The sequence below is a fragment of the Dryas octopetala genome, chromosome 7 (genome assembly GCF_963921425.1).
Source record: "Dryas octopetala chromosome 7, drDryOcto1.1, whole genome shotgun sequence".
Lineage (NCBI taxonomy): Eukaryota > Viridiplantae > Streptophyta > Magnoliopsida > Rosales > Rosaceae > Dryas > Dryas octopetala.
In genome coordinates this window covers 8248319-8266700 of record NC_141372.1, presented here as the reverse complement: position 1 = coordinate 8266700, position 18382 = coordinate 8248319, and the positions used below count along the sequence as shown (strand labels likewise).

The window sequence follows — 18382 nt, the reverse complement described above, 5'->3', positions numbered from 1 at the left end:
TCTTTGGCATGATGCAAATGTTTGATTTTTCGGTGTGATTGATACACTATCACATAGTGTAACTAATCTAACATGTCATAATATGGATGAATGTTATTAATATTATACCCTATAAGAGATAAACATACTGTCTAATAATACTCTTACACGTTGAATTAATTACACCACATAACGGTGTATCGGTTACACATTAAAAATTCTCCTATATTAATACAATAGTATTCTAGCCATTGGTGGTCTCACCACCTTACTACAACATCATAGCCATTGTTGTCAACTTATAGTTATGCTTTAAGCTAAATTATTTTGATTCATATGCAAAACTAGGTTTTTTTATCAAATTTAAATTAGTTAATCCATCCCAAGACCTTTTTTTTTTTTTTTTTTTTTTTTCTGTTTGAGATAATTTGGAGTGCGGGTTTTCTGGGTTTCAAGATTGAAATTTCGGGTTTGGGTTATAGGGTTTCGCAGGTCGTTCGGCACTGGTCTACCGAACATTTCGATTCCGTTCGGTGGTAAGCTGTCGAACCTTTCAGTTTCGTTCGACAGCTTACTACCGAACAAAACTGAAAGGTTCGACAGCTTACTACCAAACGAAACCGAAATGTCTAACAAACCAGTGCCGAACGACCTGCGAATCCGAAAATGAATAACCAGAAAATTCACTCTTGCACTCTAAAAAACCTCACTCCAAATCATCGCAAACGGACGAAAAAGATATTGGGATTGATTAACCAATTGAAATTAGATAAGAAAGCATTAGATTTACATTCAAATCCAAAAAATTTAGGTTAGGGCATGTCTCAAACTTCCAATGGCTATGGTGGAGAAATGATGCATGGCGGCGATGAAGGTGGGTTGACGGCGGGAGGTGAGTGTCGGCAATTTTGGAATGGAGGTGGGGTCACGGGTGGGGTGTGTTTTGGTTGTGGTTGGAGGTGAGTTTGAGGGTGAAGTGTGTAGTTGTAATTTAGGAGTGTTGGGTTTGGGGTGTGTAAGAAGATGTTTTTTTGTTTTTTTCAAATGATGTGAGTTGTGCTTTAAGATAATTTATTTTTGTGTCAATTAAGTAATTTCACAAAATAAGTTGGTGGAGATGTGCAAAAAGAAAAAAAATAGTGTGCAAATAGCAACACTCTTAATTAATTGATATAGATTTGCTTTGGGACATAAATGTTGTGTGCCAAAATCGCAAGAGCCCCACACGAATTACCTACAACCCTCTATATTAAGAGAAGATGCAAATATGGCCAATTTGATGAAACTATTTGCTGTGAAAGGCATGTGGTCGGTTTCGATAAAGCCATAATTTATAGGACATCTTTTTTCTGAAGCTAGCTAGCTAGCAGCCGAGCACAGGTCAAATGAACAACTTTTCAATTTTGAGGAAATCCATTACATAATCTGCAAATATATAGCTACCATTTTTGAGACTGCTCTTGACACCTTGTCGGCCTCACTCTAAAATCCCTTCTTTTCTCTCCTTTTATCTTCATTTCACTTCAAGCTGGAAGCCTGGAACAACCCACATGAGACCAGCTTTCTTCTACTATGTATCTCTTTAGATAGGTTCAATTTCTCATCATCTTCTTTTACTAGTTTTTAAGTGATCAAATTTTCTTTTCTCATGCATATATATATTTATATAATTTTTTATTTTTTTCATCGGAGGGAGTCAAACTCTGAACTTAACTTAATTCTAACTCTCATCACATCCACCCTCACCATCTGGGCTAACCTCAAAAGCTACTCTTCTCCCATATTTTACTAAAAGAAATTCTTATTAAAAAAATGTTAATGGTACTCCTTGGCACCCCCAATATGTAGGCATGTTATAGATGATTTTTGTGAAGTGAGTCCTGCAAGGAGTGTAAATTATTAAACACATTGGTATAAGGTATCCTGAAAACCAACATACAAGGAAAGGGTGTCCAAGTGCATAATTATATACAACATATTTCAAAAGTACCCAAGCGATGTGGCACTATGCTCACATTTCACCTTAACACACTAGGAGGAGTGTTAGCATAGTCTCAGATCGCCAAAGTATATATAAGTATTTGGGCACCATTTCCTTGCAAACCCATCTTCAAATACAAGTTCTACCCATGAGTTTAACCAGCGCCACCAGAAGGATTGTGTTAAAGTAGATGAAAGAGAGAAATTACATGCCTACTTACATCGATTGGTAAAATGGGATAAGACTTTGTGAGACAGAGGTTGTTGTTTTTATTAAAATCTAAATGCACAGAGCCTTCAATTTCTGTGGGGTTCTAAATTATTACCTAATTAAAGGCTTAAGGGACATGTTATAAGATACAAGACAATTATTGCAATACCAAATCATTCTCACATGCCTGCACTTATTGACTAATTAAGTTCTTTGTCCAAACTCCTGTGACATGCCTTCTTGAAGGGTAGGGGTGGATCTGAAAATGCTCCAGTTGAAATTTTATCAAAAATAAACTTGGCAGCTGCCTCAGTATAATGACCACCATCCCAATTCACTCTAACCGATGGTTGTTTGCATGAACCAACAAATATTTGGCTTCCCTTCACTGTAACTGTTGCTCCACATTCAGCACTGCCGTTGTAGTTATACTTGCCACCATAGCCACAACAAGCAACAAGTGGGAGCTCAAAGCCTGAAAAGTTTTGCAGGCAATTTTTAATACAATTGAAAAAAATTTGATTCATCGAATTACTCCATGCTTTCCCACTGCAATATATCATGGTTACCAAAACTTTTTCTTAATTTTGATCGCAAATAATGTGATGAATGACATGACAATGTCTTACTTGTTAGAAATAAATGAGATTCAGAGTGACTTCATATATATATATGAGCAAATGAAAAACTTTCAAACTAATTTCGATTTAACATTTTGAGATTTGGACATTACTCTTCAAAATGTCCACCAAAATCAATAACATGCCCTGAGTCTAGCAGAATCCTTAAAATTGCTTAGGAGAAAGAAAAAAAAAAGCTACAAATTTGTAATTATAAAATATTAGAATGTTTTGTGAAATAATAAGGCTTAGTGGCTTACCATATTTTTTGGGTTCCTTGTAAAGAGAATATTTGACAGAATAGACATCTACATAAGTGAATGCAGCCAAAGGAAGTTCCTTCCTAAGTTGAAGTGTGGCCTGCTTCAGCTTGTGGTTAAAATGCTGAGCTACTTCATTGTAGGGCTTTGCACAGCCAACCTCATCCTTAGCTGATGGAAAATTGGCATTAATGTAAGGGAGGCAACCAATTGGCCCTGTGTTGTGGATCCAAAATGACCTTGCTCCCAAATCATATATTTTCTACATTGTCACAACATTAGCAACACAATTTAGTAAACATATAACGAGCAATAAAAAAATTAAAAAAAATGTTCTTTTACCAGACAAACAAACATGTTATGTTACCAGACTATTAATTACGTCGATTGATAAGGTAAAATCATGTTTGAATGCATGATCTTAATGAAATATATGCCATGTAATTTTATATGTTTTAAAAGGGCTTAGAAATATGACTCATATTTTAGTGGGCCTCATTTGGGCCAGAATCTGTAAAGGGTCAACAACTGCACCTGATTGGCAAATAAATGGGCTTCTTGGTTATATGGGGTGGTTGGCTTGGCCCAGCCTAACCCAGCCTAACCCAACCTATAGACCCCATGTCTGATGTACCATAATCCAAACATATCACTGTGAATGATTAATTACCTTAATATTTGTTGAGAACCCACTGATTATATCAGGAACAGATGCATTGACTTGCTGTATAGTCATGTTACCAAAGAACCCTTGGCCAAGGTCGTTCTGACCTATGTCGAATGTGTATAAAGCTTTAGAGAAGTATTCCTCCTTGGGCATTAAACTTGCAAATACTCCCCCTACAAATTGAGCAAAGCTCCATTAATGACAAAGTTTTGGCTAAAAACGATGTCTCACCGAATAATTGTAGCCATATGCTAAAATCTGAACAATGTTAGAGATTACATTTGTGAATAACATTACCGACCCATCTCTAATAAAGGTGTGATCTACTTGTAAATTTGTTCTTACTACGTGACAATGCTAAATGATATATATAGAATAATTCACTTAAAAGACGGTACGGTATTATTCTACTACTCAGCACTATCACATGACATGCATAAACAATCTCACATATGTAGGTGAGTCTCAACTCCATTAGAGATGCAGTACGTAGACCACCTTGCAAACACATCAATTAATGTGAAGGATCGAATAGTTGTAATCTTAAAATTTGAGTGTTTTTTACCACGATGCCTTATGAGTTGTGATCTGGACTTTAGTTGCATGAACTGCATGTATTGAATATCGAGGTAGAAGGGACTGAACCCACCAGCTGGTAGAATGAGACTTGGCAGTGTGATGGTGGAAGCTGCAGTAGCAAAGTTTGCACCGCGTGTGAAGTTGGTCCCAAGGGAATCCAGATATGCGCTTAGATAGGGGTAGCCAAGACTCTTTGCTAAACCACAAATTTTAAGTTAATTTAATCAGAAAACAATTCAAAAAAAAAAAAAAAAAAACCAAGAAAATGAGTGTCCAGAGAGCTTCTTGGGCCTACCACTTTGTGCCAAATTTGACCTTGGAAAACAAAAACAAAAGCCAGGTATGAGCAAGTCTCAAAATTCTTTTCTTTTCTACAATTAATTTTCGGACATTGCCATGGTGTAGTACCCCTTCTTCTAGGGGGTTACAATTTGGGGTACTGGCAGTACTTGCTCATAAAAATAAATTAAAAAGATCCAAGATTCAGTTACTTTGATTGAGAGAAGAAAAAGAAAAAGAAAACTAAGGCATGCACAAAGTTCATGGAATTTAGCTACTTCCAAAACCTCCATCACCTTATGATTTAGGAAGCGGGTAGGACCGTAGGAGTATAAGCATTCCTTTTTTTTTTTTTTTTGTCTTTTTTAAAATAATAGAACTTTGGGTCATTCTAGTATTGCCCTAGGCTCTTCCAATCTTCCTAGAACATAAAATTAGTGGTGTGTTTAGTGTCAAAGGCATGCACAAGGTTAATGTTGAAATAATAGTTCAGAGATTAGCTAGAATCCAACAAATTAAGAGGCCAGCAAAGCTATGTACCAACAACCTTTGCTCAATCATTCAAATCACTTCAAAATTCCACACCATAATTCTTTCAACACTGAAAAGTTCTATATACAAGTTTCTAAATAAATATGGGCAAACACAAAACAGATACCATTAATACAGAGAACACCCTTACGTTGTTGTGGAAGCAAATGTTTGACTGTTGATGCAGATGCCTCTTTGGCATGAAGGAAAATACAAAATAGGCTTGCTCATGTATGTCAACCTAAAGTTGGAGTGTCACATTCTTCAGAATTCGAAGGCTGCAAAGTGCGAATTCTAACATCATATTTTCTGCATTTGGAAGCTTCGCGGCCTGAGGATGAATCTGGTACATCCAATACAAGTGCGTATGATGAAGTATAATCATCATAAGCATTTCCTATATGGTTCCCACACTTGCGACAAAGAAGTTTAGTTCTTCGGCTGAACAAACCCCACGAACGCTTGGAGAAATGGGGTTTACATTGAAGTTCATCAACCTGTGTAAATCTGCTCTCATCAATATGAAAGAACGATATGATCCCGCGCTTTATAGATTTTCCATACTTCCGAGAGCCAATGCTAGTGGTGTTTCGGTTGTTGGAGCTTAGGTTTAGTTCATAGCCACAAGAACCACAGCTGCATGAAAAAGAACTATATAATATGTTCTGTAAATATGATCCAAAACAAACACAACCAAATTTGAAAATGACCCATAGAGTTTGTAGAGTAGAAGATACTTCAAATGCTTATGTTCCTGTAATTTTAAACATTTAGAACAAAATTGTGTTACTCTTAGCACTTGAATTATTCTATTTTGTTATGAACAACAAGGTGTTAGAGGTTAGAGCTCTTTTTTTTTTTTTTTTTTATCAAAGGAGGCTAAGGCATGAGAGGTAAGTGCTATGGCCACTAGATTATGTAGTGAATCTAATGATAAATGTTTGCATCCCTCTCTTTCCTACAAGATACTGATGGTCCATGGAGACATTAATATGTATCAACAACTGCAAGAAAGTCCAGTTTTGTATAGTGGGAAATTTCAGGGGAGGTTTCTGATAATTTTTCCTTTTTCTTCCAATTAACAACATTTTTGGTAATTTTGTTTTCTTTTTTTTGATCAATTTTTGGTAATTTTGTTGAGGTCCCTTTTCATAGACTTAATGGGCTTCATTCATTATTATAATCCTAAACTAAAGAGTTTCTGGGCCATAACAATTTAGACATTGAATTGTACACCAACAAACACAAATAGATCCTATAAATACTTTCATTAATTTGGTCTTCTTTTCTTATGATTAAGTACAAATAACAACTGAAGCCACACCCAGATATCAAAGATTCAATTTTTATTTTCACATTATCAAAGAAAGATAAAGGAAAAAACCCCAATTTGTTATAGCAAAGATTGATTTCAGAGAGAGAGAGATGGAACCTGTAATTGACATCTGCGCGAGACGAAGAAGATAAGGAAGGATGGTAAGCTCCGAGGAGATAACTGTCTCTGAGAATCCTCGTTCTGTCCATTCCAGACGATGCTAAAATCAACGGCTCCGATGATGGTGGTTGTGACGGTGACGGTGACGGTGACGGTGACGGTGACTTCTGAAAACGAAGACTATTTTTGAGAGTACAGTTTGCGTCACAGACAGAGATAGAGACAGACGGAGGTGGATAAGTAGTTGGTGACGAACGTGTCCCGCCTGATTCGGGTGAGCTTAACCGCCAACAATGAGCAATCGCAGTTGAGCTTGATCCGATCCGATACGACGTAGTTTCAGAGCCAAAAAAGTATCGAGAAAGAAGAAGAATCTGAATTCCAGAGCAGATAGATAGAGATAGACTCCCCAGTGGGAATGCCGACTACGCTCCTTGGCGTGGCCTTTGCTTCTCTCTCCATGAGTTTTCTTTGTGCTGACGTGGACTTCAACGGCAATAAGGATGTTCTAATTTATTTTTTTCTTTTAAAATATTATTAAAAATCTGAAGTAATAATATTTTTATTAAAGAACAAAAATGATCAGATTGTCAGATAGTTTTGTGCTTTTTTTTTTTTTTTTTTTTAGTTAGGACAAGGGATCAAATTTAAGTGCATTGTGGATAATTCAACGGCGTTTAATTTGACTAACCAAAAATTTTGTGCGTTTAAGTTTGGTGATGTTGATTTGTTGTGTTTGTTTTGCCTATCATGACTTTTGTAAAGCTTGTATTACTATTGATAACTAACTTCAGAGCTTGCATTGATAATGAATTTACTTTTATTTTTCTGTTTTCAAAATTCCTAATTTTACCGTCTGCACTGTAATGTAGTCAAAATTTCTAGTAAAAAAAGTCTCTACAGTCTCAGTCTCACGTGTGTTATGTCGTCAACAAATTTTTCCCACCACAATTTGTTATGTAGGCTGTTCTAACTTTATTTGTTAGCAGCAAATTTTTTTTATTTTTTATTTTGTATTATTATAGTTTAAATGATCTTAGGCCACTTTAATCTTAATCTCCGATTCATTTCAGTCTTTATTTTAAATTCAATTCTCTTTTCTGATTTTGCTTATTTATTATAATCCTATTCTTTTAAAAGTTTAGTCCATTCAAATTTTAAATCCCGGCTCTGTTATGCTATTAGCCTATCTCCTAATATTTATAGGTAGATCTTGTAGAAGATTACAAATCACAAACATAGAATGGTAAGTACATAACAGTCTCCTCTGTAATTCTCACAGCTTGCTAGTGCCAGCAAATGAAATTCCAACCCGTTTATTTATGGACTTTGACTCCCTGCAGGTAGAGTTGAAAACATTGGCTCATTGCTTTTTAGTTGGTTACAAAGGAATCGCGAGTCGAACTTTGACTTTGAATATGAAAGTAAATCACAAATGTTTTCTATCACTGAAGTTACAAGCCGTCGTTGTATTTTGTATTACTTAAAATTTCTCATTCTTTTGTTTTTTCTTTTTCTTTTTATCTTTTTAAACCATAGGAAGTAACGTGATTAATAACAAAAAGAATCTTAAGGGCTAGTAGAGCAAGGAATCTCTTGTTAAAGTGAAGACTCCAGCACACCTTGCCTTTTGAGATGGCCAAAAACAGTACCCTTTATAAATGAAAGACCAACTTTCCAAGCCTGCATTGCACTATGTTGCTATAGCCTATAGGCTAAACTTCCACATGACTAGGGGAACAAAAAATAGAAGACTAAATAAAAATTAGAGGAAGAAATAGAGAGAGTATTATCTGATACATGGTGATTAAAATAAGCTTCTTGTGAGCACAATTACAAGCTTGTTCTATTCTTCTTCTTCATCTGTGACAAATTTACCAGTCCCAGGATTCAATGCAGCAATGAAGAAGAAGACAACATTGAGCAACACAAGGGGTTCAATTTCATTGATGGGGACTCCAGTCTCAATGTTTAACTGGGCTAGAGCTCCCTTCCCTGTGATGATTTCTCCAATTAGAGAGAATGCAAATCCCAACTGAGCCAATCTTCCTACAAATAGCTCATTTGCCTTTGTGAATCCAAAGAGAGGACCTATGCAAGACACCAAAATCTCATTAGAATTATCCATGTCATGTCAAATAGCACAAATGAGGATACCAATTATTTTGTAGGAAATTTTCTCGGACTCTCAATCTGAATCATTGATCAAATGGGTTCTGCTTAAACATATGATTCAAATTGACAGTTTGACAATATAATATAATATAATACATTGCAAGAGATAGAGAATATTACAAAATAAGTGTAAATTAGATAGTTACCTCCTTCCCTGAGACCTAAGGCTGACCTAAATCCTTTGCCTGGAGGGATCACTGCCCTTTCAATTCCGGTGGGAGGGTCATCGACGAAGCTACCACGATCACCAAGAGCTCCTATGGCTCCAAGTAGGGTGAAAAGGATGAAGAAGAGAAGAAGAGGTTCAGCTTCATAAATGGGAACTCCAGTTTCCAGATTCAATTGTGCAAGAATTCCTTTTCCTGTAATTGCTTCTCCCAACAAGGATGCCTGCAATGTTTGCACAAAAAGGCTCATAACAAAACAAAAAAAATTGAAAAATTTCATGCTTCACTTCTCATTCCACATGGGTACCATCCATTATTTTAGATAATGTTATAACTGGACCGACTTATCAAGGGCATGATACTAGTTAAATGTATATCTGATCCCTCTCTTTCACTTATCAAGCATATGCCTACCCACTTAAAGTGGGATTTGATAACAAATTTGGTTTTATTTGGACCTTATCTCAAGCTTTTGGCTGGCTAGTCATGGCAAGGCCCTAAGGGGGACCAAAATGTTCATTTTCTTAGGAAAACAATACAAGCAGCCTAACATCACCTAAGGTAAATTTTAAAGATTGAACTAATTGACACAACTTCTTTCTCAATCAACTTCTATATAATACAACTAATTAGACTAGTCTAGTAAGTTTTAAGCAATTAATAAATGGAAGGTGCATCAAAAAGACACATGTGTATATGTATTTATGTATGTTCATGCATAAGTGAGTAAGATTATACTGAACAAGAATAAAGAGAGCAAGCAGAAGATTGTCTTACAGCAAAGCCAATCATGGCAACCCGACCCACGAAGAGCTCATTCTGCTTTGTGAAGCCAATGCCTCCAGAGGTGCCAAAGATACCATCTTCTTTCTTTGGCTTGGGGGGTGGGGCCTGTTCAATTGGTAACAACACAAAATGAAACCAAATCAAACAAATGCATGTAAATCATGTGTTTTGGTTACAAAGAGAAAGAAAGAAATGAAAATTAACCTTAGTAGGGGCTTTGGTTTTAGACTTGAAGAGAGCAACCACAGTTGAAATTGCAGGGGATGATGATGATGTGAAAGAAGAGGATGATGATGAAGGGAGTGGTCTGAACACAAGCTGAGAGAATGGCTTGGGCCTAAGTCTTTGAACTTGTACTTGGAGTAAAGGGTCTGACTTCAAATCCACCACATGGCTTGTAGACACACTACTAGACATGAGCAGCATTGTTTGAGCCATGGTTTTTTCGCTCTTGGGTTTTAATTGATTGTGAACAAGATTATTATCTTTGCTCACAATGCTTTTTTAAGGAGTGAGCAAGAGGTGTGTGTCAGAGTAGAGGACTGTTCTATCAGATTCATGAGAGATGTGGATATGGTGTGTGAGTAATTGATGGGCAATTAGAGTTCCACGTCTTGTGTACTTTGTGATGTTGAAGATAATGTCTCAGTATATAGCACACAAACAGACACGTGTAATGTTTTGACTGGTTAAGACCCATCTGTTTTCAAGAGTTCCATAACTATAACAACACAGCATAACAACAGAATATTCAATGTAATTGTTGCATAATGTAGCAGCTAATTAATGTGATCTTAGTATCCATTATGTGTTTCATGTGGGCAAACATAATTTTGAATTCTATACATATGTGAACTTAGACTACTCAATCATACCAATCACTAAAGAAATTCAATAATTACAGTCAATTTGTAAGAATTAGAATTGGTAAATCACTTTTAACTTCGTACTCATGACAAAAGTTTGATTCTTAAACTCTTAATCTTCGTATACGGAGTCAACTCAATTGAGCTCAGTGCCTCAGCACTAGGCTGCTCGTTTCTTAAACACAAGCCAGGTTTGGCTGCCTCACTATGCAAGCAATGAATCTGTGAACCAGATATTTCATTTTTCATTTTTTGGGTCTGGATCTGTGACCAACATACAAATGGGATATTGACAAAAACACATGTCTTCACTTGCAACTTTCTCTTGGGGTCTCACACAGGCCTCTCTGTTTGAGGGAGTGATCCACACAACTACACAAGTGTTGGAGATGTGAACCACACATTGCAATTCCTGCAAAAATACAAGTTGGGTACAATTACAAAAGGGTATCCAAAGAGGACATATCATGTTTGAAGACATCTATGAACACGCATGGTGGATCTGGATATTTGAAGGTTTTTGTTGGCGCAGCTTGAACCATAGTAATATATCTTTGCCAATTTAATATTCATAATAAACTTGTATACAAAATCAATAGTCATATCAGGTAACATTTTGTTAACACTTTGTACATTTGTACAGAGGAGCATTTCCATGGTATAAAAGCATCTTGCTAGGATGATGCCCAGGTTCCTACCCAGTGGTCTTAGGCCCTAACAATAGAACGTGGACCACCGCAAGGACCCAGCTATAATTGGGTTTTGGTTTTATTTCTATCTCAACAGGGCCAACACATGATGGCCTGATTAAATTCAAGATAAAACAAGCCCAAATTTGTTAAGGAATGTGATCTGAAGAGGTCGCCAACCACTAGAGAGGGTCCAGTTCGGAAAGAAGGAAGAAGATAAATTTTTATTTGTACCCGAAATACCGTAATGTAATGTGATATTATGTACTAATTCAATCCATGTATTATAATATAAGCAGACGATAAGTTTATACCCTTTTAATGTATAAGATATATTATTAATAAATATACATGTGTTATACATAAATGAATTAATAATACTATGTAATGGTATTATGATTACACTAAAAAACTATAGGACGGACGATTCATTAAAGACCAACCCTGTTTAACTTAGCATGTGTCAAGCACAGCCTGAACATCCAAAAAAAAGCTCTCTTATCAACGCATGTGAAATTTCATTATTACCTAAAAAGAGTATTAGTAAATGAAGAAATCCAAAAAAAAAATTCAGCAAAAAAGTACATGACTTGTTTTTTTAGTTTTGGGTACTAACTTAGAGCCAAACCTTTTAGGTTATACTACAAACTATGTACGAAATAGAAACTTTTTTTCTTGACGATTGATCGGCAGTTTACGAATAACTCGAGGTCTTTATGAATTGCTCCATAATTTGTATATTTATTTGACTGCCTACAATCACAATTATGACTAATACACTTTCTTTTTTTTACCATGATGACTAATACACTTAAATATTGTAGATTATTGTATTAATTTAATCCACACTCAAAACTTGTAAGTAGGTACGTAACCCCAAAAAGAATATCGTGATAAAGGTCTAATCTCTTGGAATATAAGCAAAAGTAATCTTGTACTAAAAAGGAATCCCACTTGAAACGGTTGAACCAAAAAAAGAAAAAAGTGCAGCAAAAAAGAATCCCACTTAAAATCAAGTGTGAATCTCTGCAACTCTCATTTCTCATATCTCTGAGCTTCGATATCGTCACCAACCTCTCGCTCGCTCAGCGCGGCATTCACTCTAACAAGTAAGTTTCTTCCTTTCTCTCCTTGTTCAATTGATTCACGTAGATTATTTCATGTTGCATGTTAGATTTTTTGCAATTACATTACCCTTTTCGATTAAATTTGCGGGCTTTTTCGTATTCAATTAACTTTGCTGCTTTGGTTTAATGGGTACATCGATTGTTTTAGATTCTGTACAGGACAGAAGAATTAGACTAGGACATTGTTTGGATTGGTAGTTTTGTAGTCCATGTTCGTTTCTTTATATATTAGCTGCTTAATTGGGTTATTGGGTATAGGCTGTATAGCACATCACGTGTTTGCTGCTTTGATTTTATATAGAGAAATCCAACAAGAAGATTAATGTTGCCCCCTTCTTAATGCTGTTTAATTTCTTTTATTTGTTTCCATGTTGAGCTGCTAAACTCACTAGCACACAGAGAGGTTCTAGCTTAATTACATCAAGAACCTACTTTTTATCTTCCGGGTTTTATTGCATATCGCTTGCCTATTTAGATATTTATTGGTTCTTTTTGAATATTTGGTGTTTGGTTTTTGTATTCATTAGTTTTTTCCACTTTGGGCAGCTTATTTGTTTACCCTTCTAATAATTAAAAAAAAGAGCAAAGTCATAAGAAGGTTTAATGGCGATAAGAACAGCTAAGCAGACTGAATCGACATATGAAAAACGACATAAAATTGGGATTATCAATTTGGGTGATAAGGGAGACAGTGAATTGGAGGAGGATGGGACTAGTCAGCTGCCCGACAACATTCTAATCACCATTCTTTCCCAATTGAGTACTAGAGAAGCAGCAAGAACTTGTGTCGTATCTAAGAGGTGGAGATATTTGTGGACACATGTTACATGTCTCAACTTTGATGATGTAGATGCATTATCTAAACCATGGAAGGAGAGTATACAACACACCACTTGGCAGCTGAATCAATGCTTGCAATTGCATCAGGGTTCAACCTTAGTTGAATTCAGAATTCGTTCTTCTTTACTGGATTGCAGTTCTAGTTCTGAAATTGACAATTGGATCGAATTTGCAAAGCGGAAGAGAGTTCAGAGGCTTGAGATAGACCTGAAAGGAAATAAACGTTTTGGAAGTACTCCTGACTCTTTTATCTTTTCGGACAAGCCATTTAAAAGCCCTTTTTTTGTTTCCAGCATTAAGTCCCTTACACACCTCACTTTGACATTTGTAAATATAACCAGTGAACAAGTTGAGCACTTTCTATCCAACTTCCAATTTCTTGAACACCTCTGTGTTTCTGGCTCAGCAAGGTTAGTAAATTTGAAAGCTGCTGGTTCGTCACTCCGGTTGAAGTTCCTACAGATAAGTGATTGCCTGAACTTATCCAGAGTTGAGATTTCTGCTCCTAATCTCGTGTCATTTATCTATGGTGGAATACGTAATTATGAAGGAGGTATTCTTTTGGAGCACGCACCCTCCCTTGTTAATGTATCTCTTGCCGAAAAAGCTGATTGTATAACCAAAGCTTTTCAACCAATTTCAACGTATTTTCCTCAGCTTGAGACTCTCCACCTGCACATGAATCTGACTTGGGTCAGTATATAAAATAATTCAGTACTTATTTTATATATACACACATATGCATTGCCTTATTTTTATTAAATGATTTTCAAGTTTTTAACATTAACTTTCGTCTTTCAGAACATGGTTGAGCTTCCAGAATTTCCAGAATTAACTAGTCTGAAGGAATTATCATTGAGTGTTATCGCAAATGATAAGCTAAGCCTCCTTGATTTGACTTCCTTGATTGAGCGATCTCCTTCCTTGCATGGATTTACATTGAAGGTAAATTAATCTTCAATATTTTTCATCATTGCCAATATTGACAATGGACATTAGTGAGAAAGACATGTTTGCTACTGTCATACAGCTACTATAACTTAATTTTAGGCATTTCCATGTTTAAATGGTTTTATTTTCAAGCATTCCCGGTTCCCCATATCTGCTGATTTGATGAGCATCATTTGGACTTGATTTGATTTCATGGTTTCCTGAAGTATTATCTATGTAAAATGAGAAAAATATAAAACAGAACATAGGCAGGTTAGTCTGAAGATTTGCTCTTTCTGAGTTTCTGTTATTTTCTGATTAAGTTAGGTCAGTAAATACGCCAATTTGTTGTTGATCGTTTCTGGTGACAACAAATTGGTTGTAGTGTGTCCAGTTCAATTCAAATTGTTTCATTATAAACTTGGTTATTTCATTTAAGTAAAAACAACCTTTGTTTAAGGTTTTCATAATACCCTCTCCTTGTCCATTCCCAATCACTTATTAATTTCACCCTCTTCACTTCTTTTCGTCATATTGTGTGCTTTCAGTTCTGGACAAACTTCTATATGTTGAATTAACTTGTCTGTGAGGAAGATTGATATATTTGTGGTATGTCCTTGTGCAGTTAAGATGGAGATCCGTGCTAGGGAAACATTCGAGAAATATGAGGAAGGTTAATAAATGTCCTCATCAGTGCCTTAAGGTGGTGAAATTTTCTGGGTTTGTTGGGTCTATCATTGAAACCGAGCTTGCCATGTACTTGATTGAGAATGCTGTTGGGCTTGAAAAGGTTGTCATTGTTCTTGAAAGGGTTATCAGTGAAGACTCCAATATATTGGCCGAGTTTGTAACAACCGAGGAAAAATTTGGGGCAATGAGAAAGCGTGCTTTGCAGCTTGTAACAGAACTACCGCCAGCAGCTGAGTTAATCATCATATAATTTTCTTTGTCTGTAATTACTATCTGTATATTTCTTCCTCTTTGCAACAGGACGCAACTTTTGTATGCCTCTACTGATTGGTTGTAGCCTTGTAGGACAAGGATGAAAATTTTGGTATGAGGTTGCTTGCAATATCTGGCTTCTCAATGGAGAAAGTGAGATCTAGATTCTTGAATGAGTTGGTGGCAAAATGACAAGAGAACATATGAGATGGGCTGGAATCACATTCACCCTTTTTTTCTTGCCACTTATGATTTGAATTTTGAAAACTTGAGCTTTGCGATATTGCATCTTTCATTGTTTATAAAGTAAAACAAGTAGTAAGAAAGAAAACCAACAAAGCCCAAAACATGCATGAGTTCTCATTGGATGTTCTAACTTTCTGCTACTGTTGATGAATGGATATTTTATTGAATATATATATATATAAGAATATATTTTATATTTGTGGGTCATTTTTTTGGAATTTGAATTAGATGAATTTGTGGATACATTTAGGCTTGGTATGTGAATATGTATGGATATATGTGGATTAAATTGAAGGTTCAATCCCCATCTTATTCTCATACCTGTAAGGCTCCTGGCCTCATACTCATGGACCTTACAAGCATGCCCGACTTGTGCAACCTACTAACATGGTGATTGAGAATTTGAGATTAGAATAATATGAAATACCTGAGCAAATGATATCAACCAGAGCTTCATTTTTCAGAGCATGGAACGTGGTCCTCAAGTCTTCAGAACCAGCCATATGTATCATGCTTTTTTGACTTAATTTATTTCATCACATAGCCTGTGATGCTCTAAAACCACATGCAATTATACATATTGTTTCATATCCACATGCACATGCTAGTGTGGAACATCCTATTAGAAATGATGCTACAAACACAAAAAAAAAAAAAATCCCAAATTTTTTTTAATCCCAACTAACTTGACAATTTTTGTTTGTAACAAGCTATTGTAGTCTAGTGCATTTTAGCATATTTTTCGTGAAGCTAAATTGTAAATTCTACTGATGATTTATTAGCTAAGTTGGGTTATGATCTTGTGACCGAGCGTACGCAGGTGGACTTCTTAATTTCTTGTTGTTAAAATTGATCAGTGCAAAATAGATGTTATGAGTTTTGGTTGTTTTAGTGAATGTCATTGTTAGTTTGTATGCTTTGTAACCAAAAAAAAAAAAGTGAGAGTTTTTTAATTTTTTTTTTTTTATATCCAAGTTCATTTTTCATAAGAAGATATTATCAATGTCATGTATCATATGTTAGGGAAAAAAAAAATTATTAGATATAACCGATATACCGTCATATGGTGTAACTAATCTAATGTGTAAGGGTATTATTGGACGTCATGTTTATATTTGTAGGGTATAATATTAATAATTTCAACCTATATTACAGAGAAATTATTGTGCGTAACCGTAACACTACGTAGCATAATGGCGCAGTGTTACCAATTCACTTAAATTATAATACGTGTATAATTATTAATTTATAAAATCCTAAACCCTAAAATATACCCTTAAAATCGTATATATTATTATAATCTAAAGGGAAAATATTAGTAAAATGACTATAACTATACCCCTATTTTCAGTTGAGGATCATGTTTTCACTTTGTTTCAATCAAGGACTATTATTTTTCAAGAATTTCAATCAAGGATCAACTCCGTCAAATTTTATGTTAAAAACTTGTCACGTGACTCGCATGTGACCAGTTTGCAGGGGCATTTTATGTATTTTTTGTGCATTTAAAAAATAATTATAAAATATAAAAAAGCTAGGAATTAAAACCCAGCCACACCAACCTCACCCCCAGCCACCGCCGACCCACCTTCACTCCCCAGCCACCACAGTCGACTCCCCTACCATCACCGGTGACTGCCCCTCCACCGAAGACTCCCCCTACACTGGCCATCCCTCTTCCCCATCAGCCCAGCCCCGCCCATTTCCTCTCTCTCAAACTCACATTCTCTCTCAACCTCTCTTTCTCTCTCATCTCTCTCATCTCTCTCTGCATTTCCTCTATTTCTCTATCATCGATCTCTCTCTGCCTCTCCTCTCTTTCTCGCACCCAACCCTTGCACCATCTTGACCCGGCCCTCCCCCTTCCCCCACCCAGCCTCGCCCCTCCCTCCACCACCTAGCCCGACCCTCTCTCTCTCTCTTTCCTTCCCAAACCCATCCTCGTCGTGCCCCCCACCCAGCTCTAGCCCCGTCGCACCCAGCCCCGACCCCGCCCTATCCCTCTGTCGCCTCATCTCTTACTTACTTTCTCTTTCTCTTTCTCTCTCTCTCTCTCTCTCTCTCTCTCGCTTTCTCTCTCTTCGATCTGGACGAGGCCAAGCTAGGTGGTGGGGCAGGGGCAGGGCTGGGAGGGGGAAGAGGGAGGGTCGAACTAGGTGGTGAGGGGGAGGGGCGAAGCTAGGTAGGGGAAGGGGGAGGGCCAGGTCGGCATGTTGCAGGGAGCGGCGGTGGTGGGAGATTTTGTTTTTTTTTTTTTAATTCATTAGTTTTATTTTTAAATATTTTTTAGGAGAAATTACTTTTTCGTCCTTATGAATTGGTCATGGGACTCTCATGTGATCAATTTTAACAGAATTTTTGACGGAGTTGACGGAATATCCTTGATTGAAACACTTGAAAAATAATAGTCCTTAATTGAAGCAAAGTGAAAACGGGATCCTCAACTGAAAATAGGGGTATATTTATAGTCATTTTGCTAACATTTTCGCTAATCTAAATGGATTGGTAACATTACATTATCATGTTATGTGGTACTACGATCACATAAAATAATTTTTCGAATACATAGATTGGTTATACCACGTGACAATATATCAGTTACACAAAATAATTTCTCGAAAAAATGGGTCGTGGATTTCCTTCAAATTAGTGAACTATAGTTATAGCTCTCTTAATATTATTATTTTTTCTTTTGAGATACAGTAGGGAGTTGCGATATATGATTAGGCATTGAATTCGTCACCTAACTCTTTACCTTCTTTGATCCATGCTTCTACTTCTACTTCTACGTCTACCTACTTTATTCTACATGGACTAAAGTCTGAAGGAAAATATGTCCAATTATACAAGTTTGAGGCTCACATTAATACAAGAATATTACTATTGTATAGGGTCCACTTAGAAATCAGGTGGTCCCCTACTTACTGTACAACATCACAGAGTTGCTGATAAAAAAAGTTCTAGTGTAATGTAATGAATATTTATCCATATACATGAAGTTAGAGTTGGAACATTCCATTCTATTTGAGTCTTTGGGCTTATTGGTAGCAAAGAAATAAAAAAACAATGATAA

General features: G+C 36.2%; 4 protein-coding genes across 5 annotated transcripts; 1 reads left to right on the top strand and 3 right to left on the bottom strand.

Annotated features, from left to right (window-relative positions):
* Nucleotides 1-1928: 1928 nt before the first annotated feature.
* LOC147279304 (esterase-like) lies at nt 1929-4868 on the bottom strand. Its single transcript, XM_086252020.1, has 6 exons — nt 4832-4868; nt 4592-4648; nt 4283-4492; nt 3721-3890; nt 3051-3312; nt 1929-2645 (listed from the first exon to the last, which is right to left on the bottom strand). Exons 1-6 carry the CDS (start codon nt 4866-4868, stop codon nt 2371-2373), a joined length of 1011 nt encoding a protein of 336 aa, XP_086108146.1. The 3' UTR covers nt 1929-2370.
* Nucleotides 4869-5110: 242 nt separating this feature from the next.
* LOC147279303 (uncharacterized protein At4g08330, chloroplastic) lies at nt 5111-7171 on the bottom strand. The gene is made up of 2 exons (XM_086251536.1): nt 6539-7171; nt 5111-5742 (listed from the first exon to the last, which is right to left on the bottom strand). Exons 1-2 carry the CDS (start codon nt 6628-6630, stop codon nt 5343-5345), a joined length of 492 nt encoding a protein of 163 aa, XP_086107662.1. The 5' UTR covers nt 6631-7171; the 3' UTR covers nt 5111-5342.
* A 1102-nt stretch (nt 7172-8273) lies between these two features.
* On the bottom strand, nt 8274-10217 carry NPQ4 (Chlorophyll A-B binding family protein). Its single transcript, XM_086251280.1, has 4 exons — nt 9874-10217; nt 9661-9774; nt 8863-9106; nt 8274-8632 (listed from the first exon to the last, which is right to left on the bottom strand). The coding sequence occupies exons 1-4, from the start codon at nt 10105-10107 to the stop codon at nt 8388-8390; spliced, it is 837 nt and encodes a 278-aa protein (XP_086107406.1). The 5' UTR covers nt 10108-10217; the 3' UTR covers nt 8274-8387.
* Nucleotides 10218-12272: 2055 nt separating this feature from the next.
* Nucleotides 12273-15346, top strand: LOC147279301 (F-box/FBD/LRR-repeat protein At5g53840-like). Of its 2 annotated transcripts, XM_086251207.1 has the most exons (5): nt 12273-12333; nt 12898-13884; nt 13993-14136; nt 14747-15045; nt 15157-15346. In XM_086251207.1, exons 2-5 carry the CDS (start codon nt 12955-12957, stop codon nt 15179-15181), a joined length of 1398 nt encoding a protein of 465 aa, XP_086107333.1. In that variant the 5' UTR covers nt 12273-12333; nt 12898-12954; the 3' UTR covers nt 15182-15346. The 2 variants fall into 2 exon arrangements, with proteins under 2 accessions (XP_086107333.1, XP_086107334.1); XM_086251208.1 differs by having other exon boundaries at nt 14747-15346.
* The last annotated feature ends 3036 nt before the right edge of the window (nt 15347-18382 follow it).

What these genes read in the sequence shown, in the direction of transcription:
- LOC147279304 (XM_086252020.1), bottom strand. Translation starts at nt 4,868, where the DNA reads ATGGAGGTTTTGGAAGTAGCTAAATTCCATGAACTTT. An exon ending in GTCAAATTTGGCACAAAGTG is followed by an intron (nt 4,493 to 4,591) that starts GTAGGCCCAAGA and finishes TTTGTGGTTTAG; the next exon opens with CAAAGAGTCTTGGCTACCCC. An exon ending in CAAGGAACCCAAAAAATATG is followed by an intron (nt 2,646 to 3,050) that starts GTAAGCCACTAA and finishes AAAACTTTTCAG; the next exon opens with GCTTTGAGCTCCCACTTGTT.
- LOC147279301 (XM_086251207.1), top strand. Translation starts at nt 12,955, where the DNA reads ATGGCGATAAGAACAGCTAAGCAGACTGAATCGACATATGAAAAACGA. An exon ending in TGCACATGAATCTGACTTGG is followed by an intron (nt 13,885 to 13,992) that starts GTCAGTATATAA and finishes TTCGTCTTTCAG; the next exon opens with AACATGGTTGAGCTTCCAGA. An exon ending in TGCATGGATTTACATTGAAG is followed by an intron (nt 14,137 to 14,746) that starts GTAAATTAATCT and finishes GTCCTTGTGCAG; the next exon opens with TTAAGATGGAGATCCGTGCT.
- NPQ4 (XM_086251280.1), bottom strand. Translation starts at nt 10,107, where the DNA reads ATGGCTCAAACAATGCTGCTCATGTCTAGTAGTGTGTCTACAAGCCAT. An exon ending in TTGCCATGATTGGCTTTGCT is followed by an intron (nt 9,107 to 9,660) that starts GTAAGACAATCT and finishes CAAACATTGCAG; the next exon opens with GCATCCTTGTTGGGAGAAGC. An exon ending in CTTAGGTCTCAGGGAAGGAG is followed by an intron (nt 8,633 to 8,862) that starts GTAACTATCTAA and finishes TGTCTTGCATAG; the next exon opens with GTCCTCTCTTTGGATTCACA.
- LOC147279303 (XM_086251536.1), bottom strand. Translation starts at nt 6,630, where the DNA reads ATGGACAGAACGAGGATTCTCAGAGACAGTTATCTCCTCGGAGCTTAC. An exon ending in CGCGCAGATGTCAATTACAG is followed by an intron (nt 5,743 to 6,538) that starts GTTCCATCTCTC and finishes TTTTTCATGCAG; the next exon opens with CTGTGGTTCTTGTGGCTATG.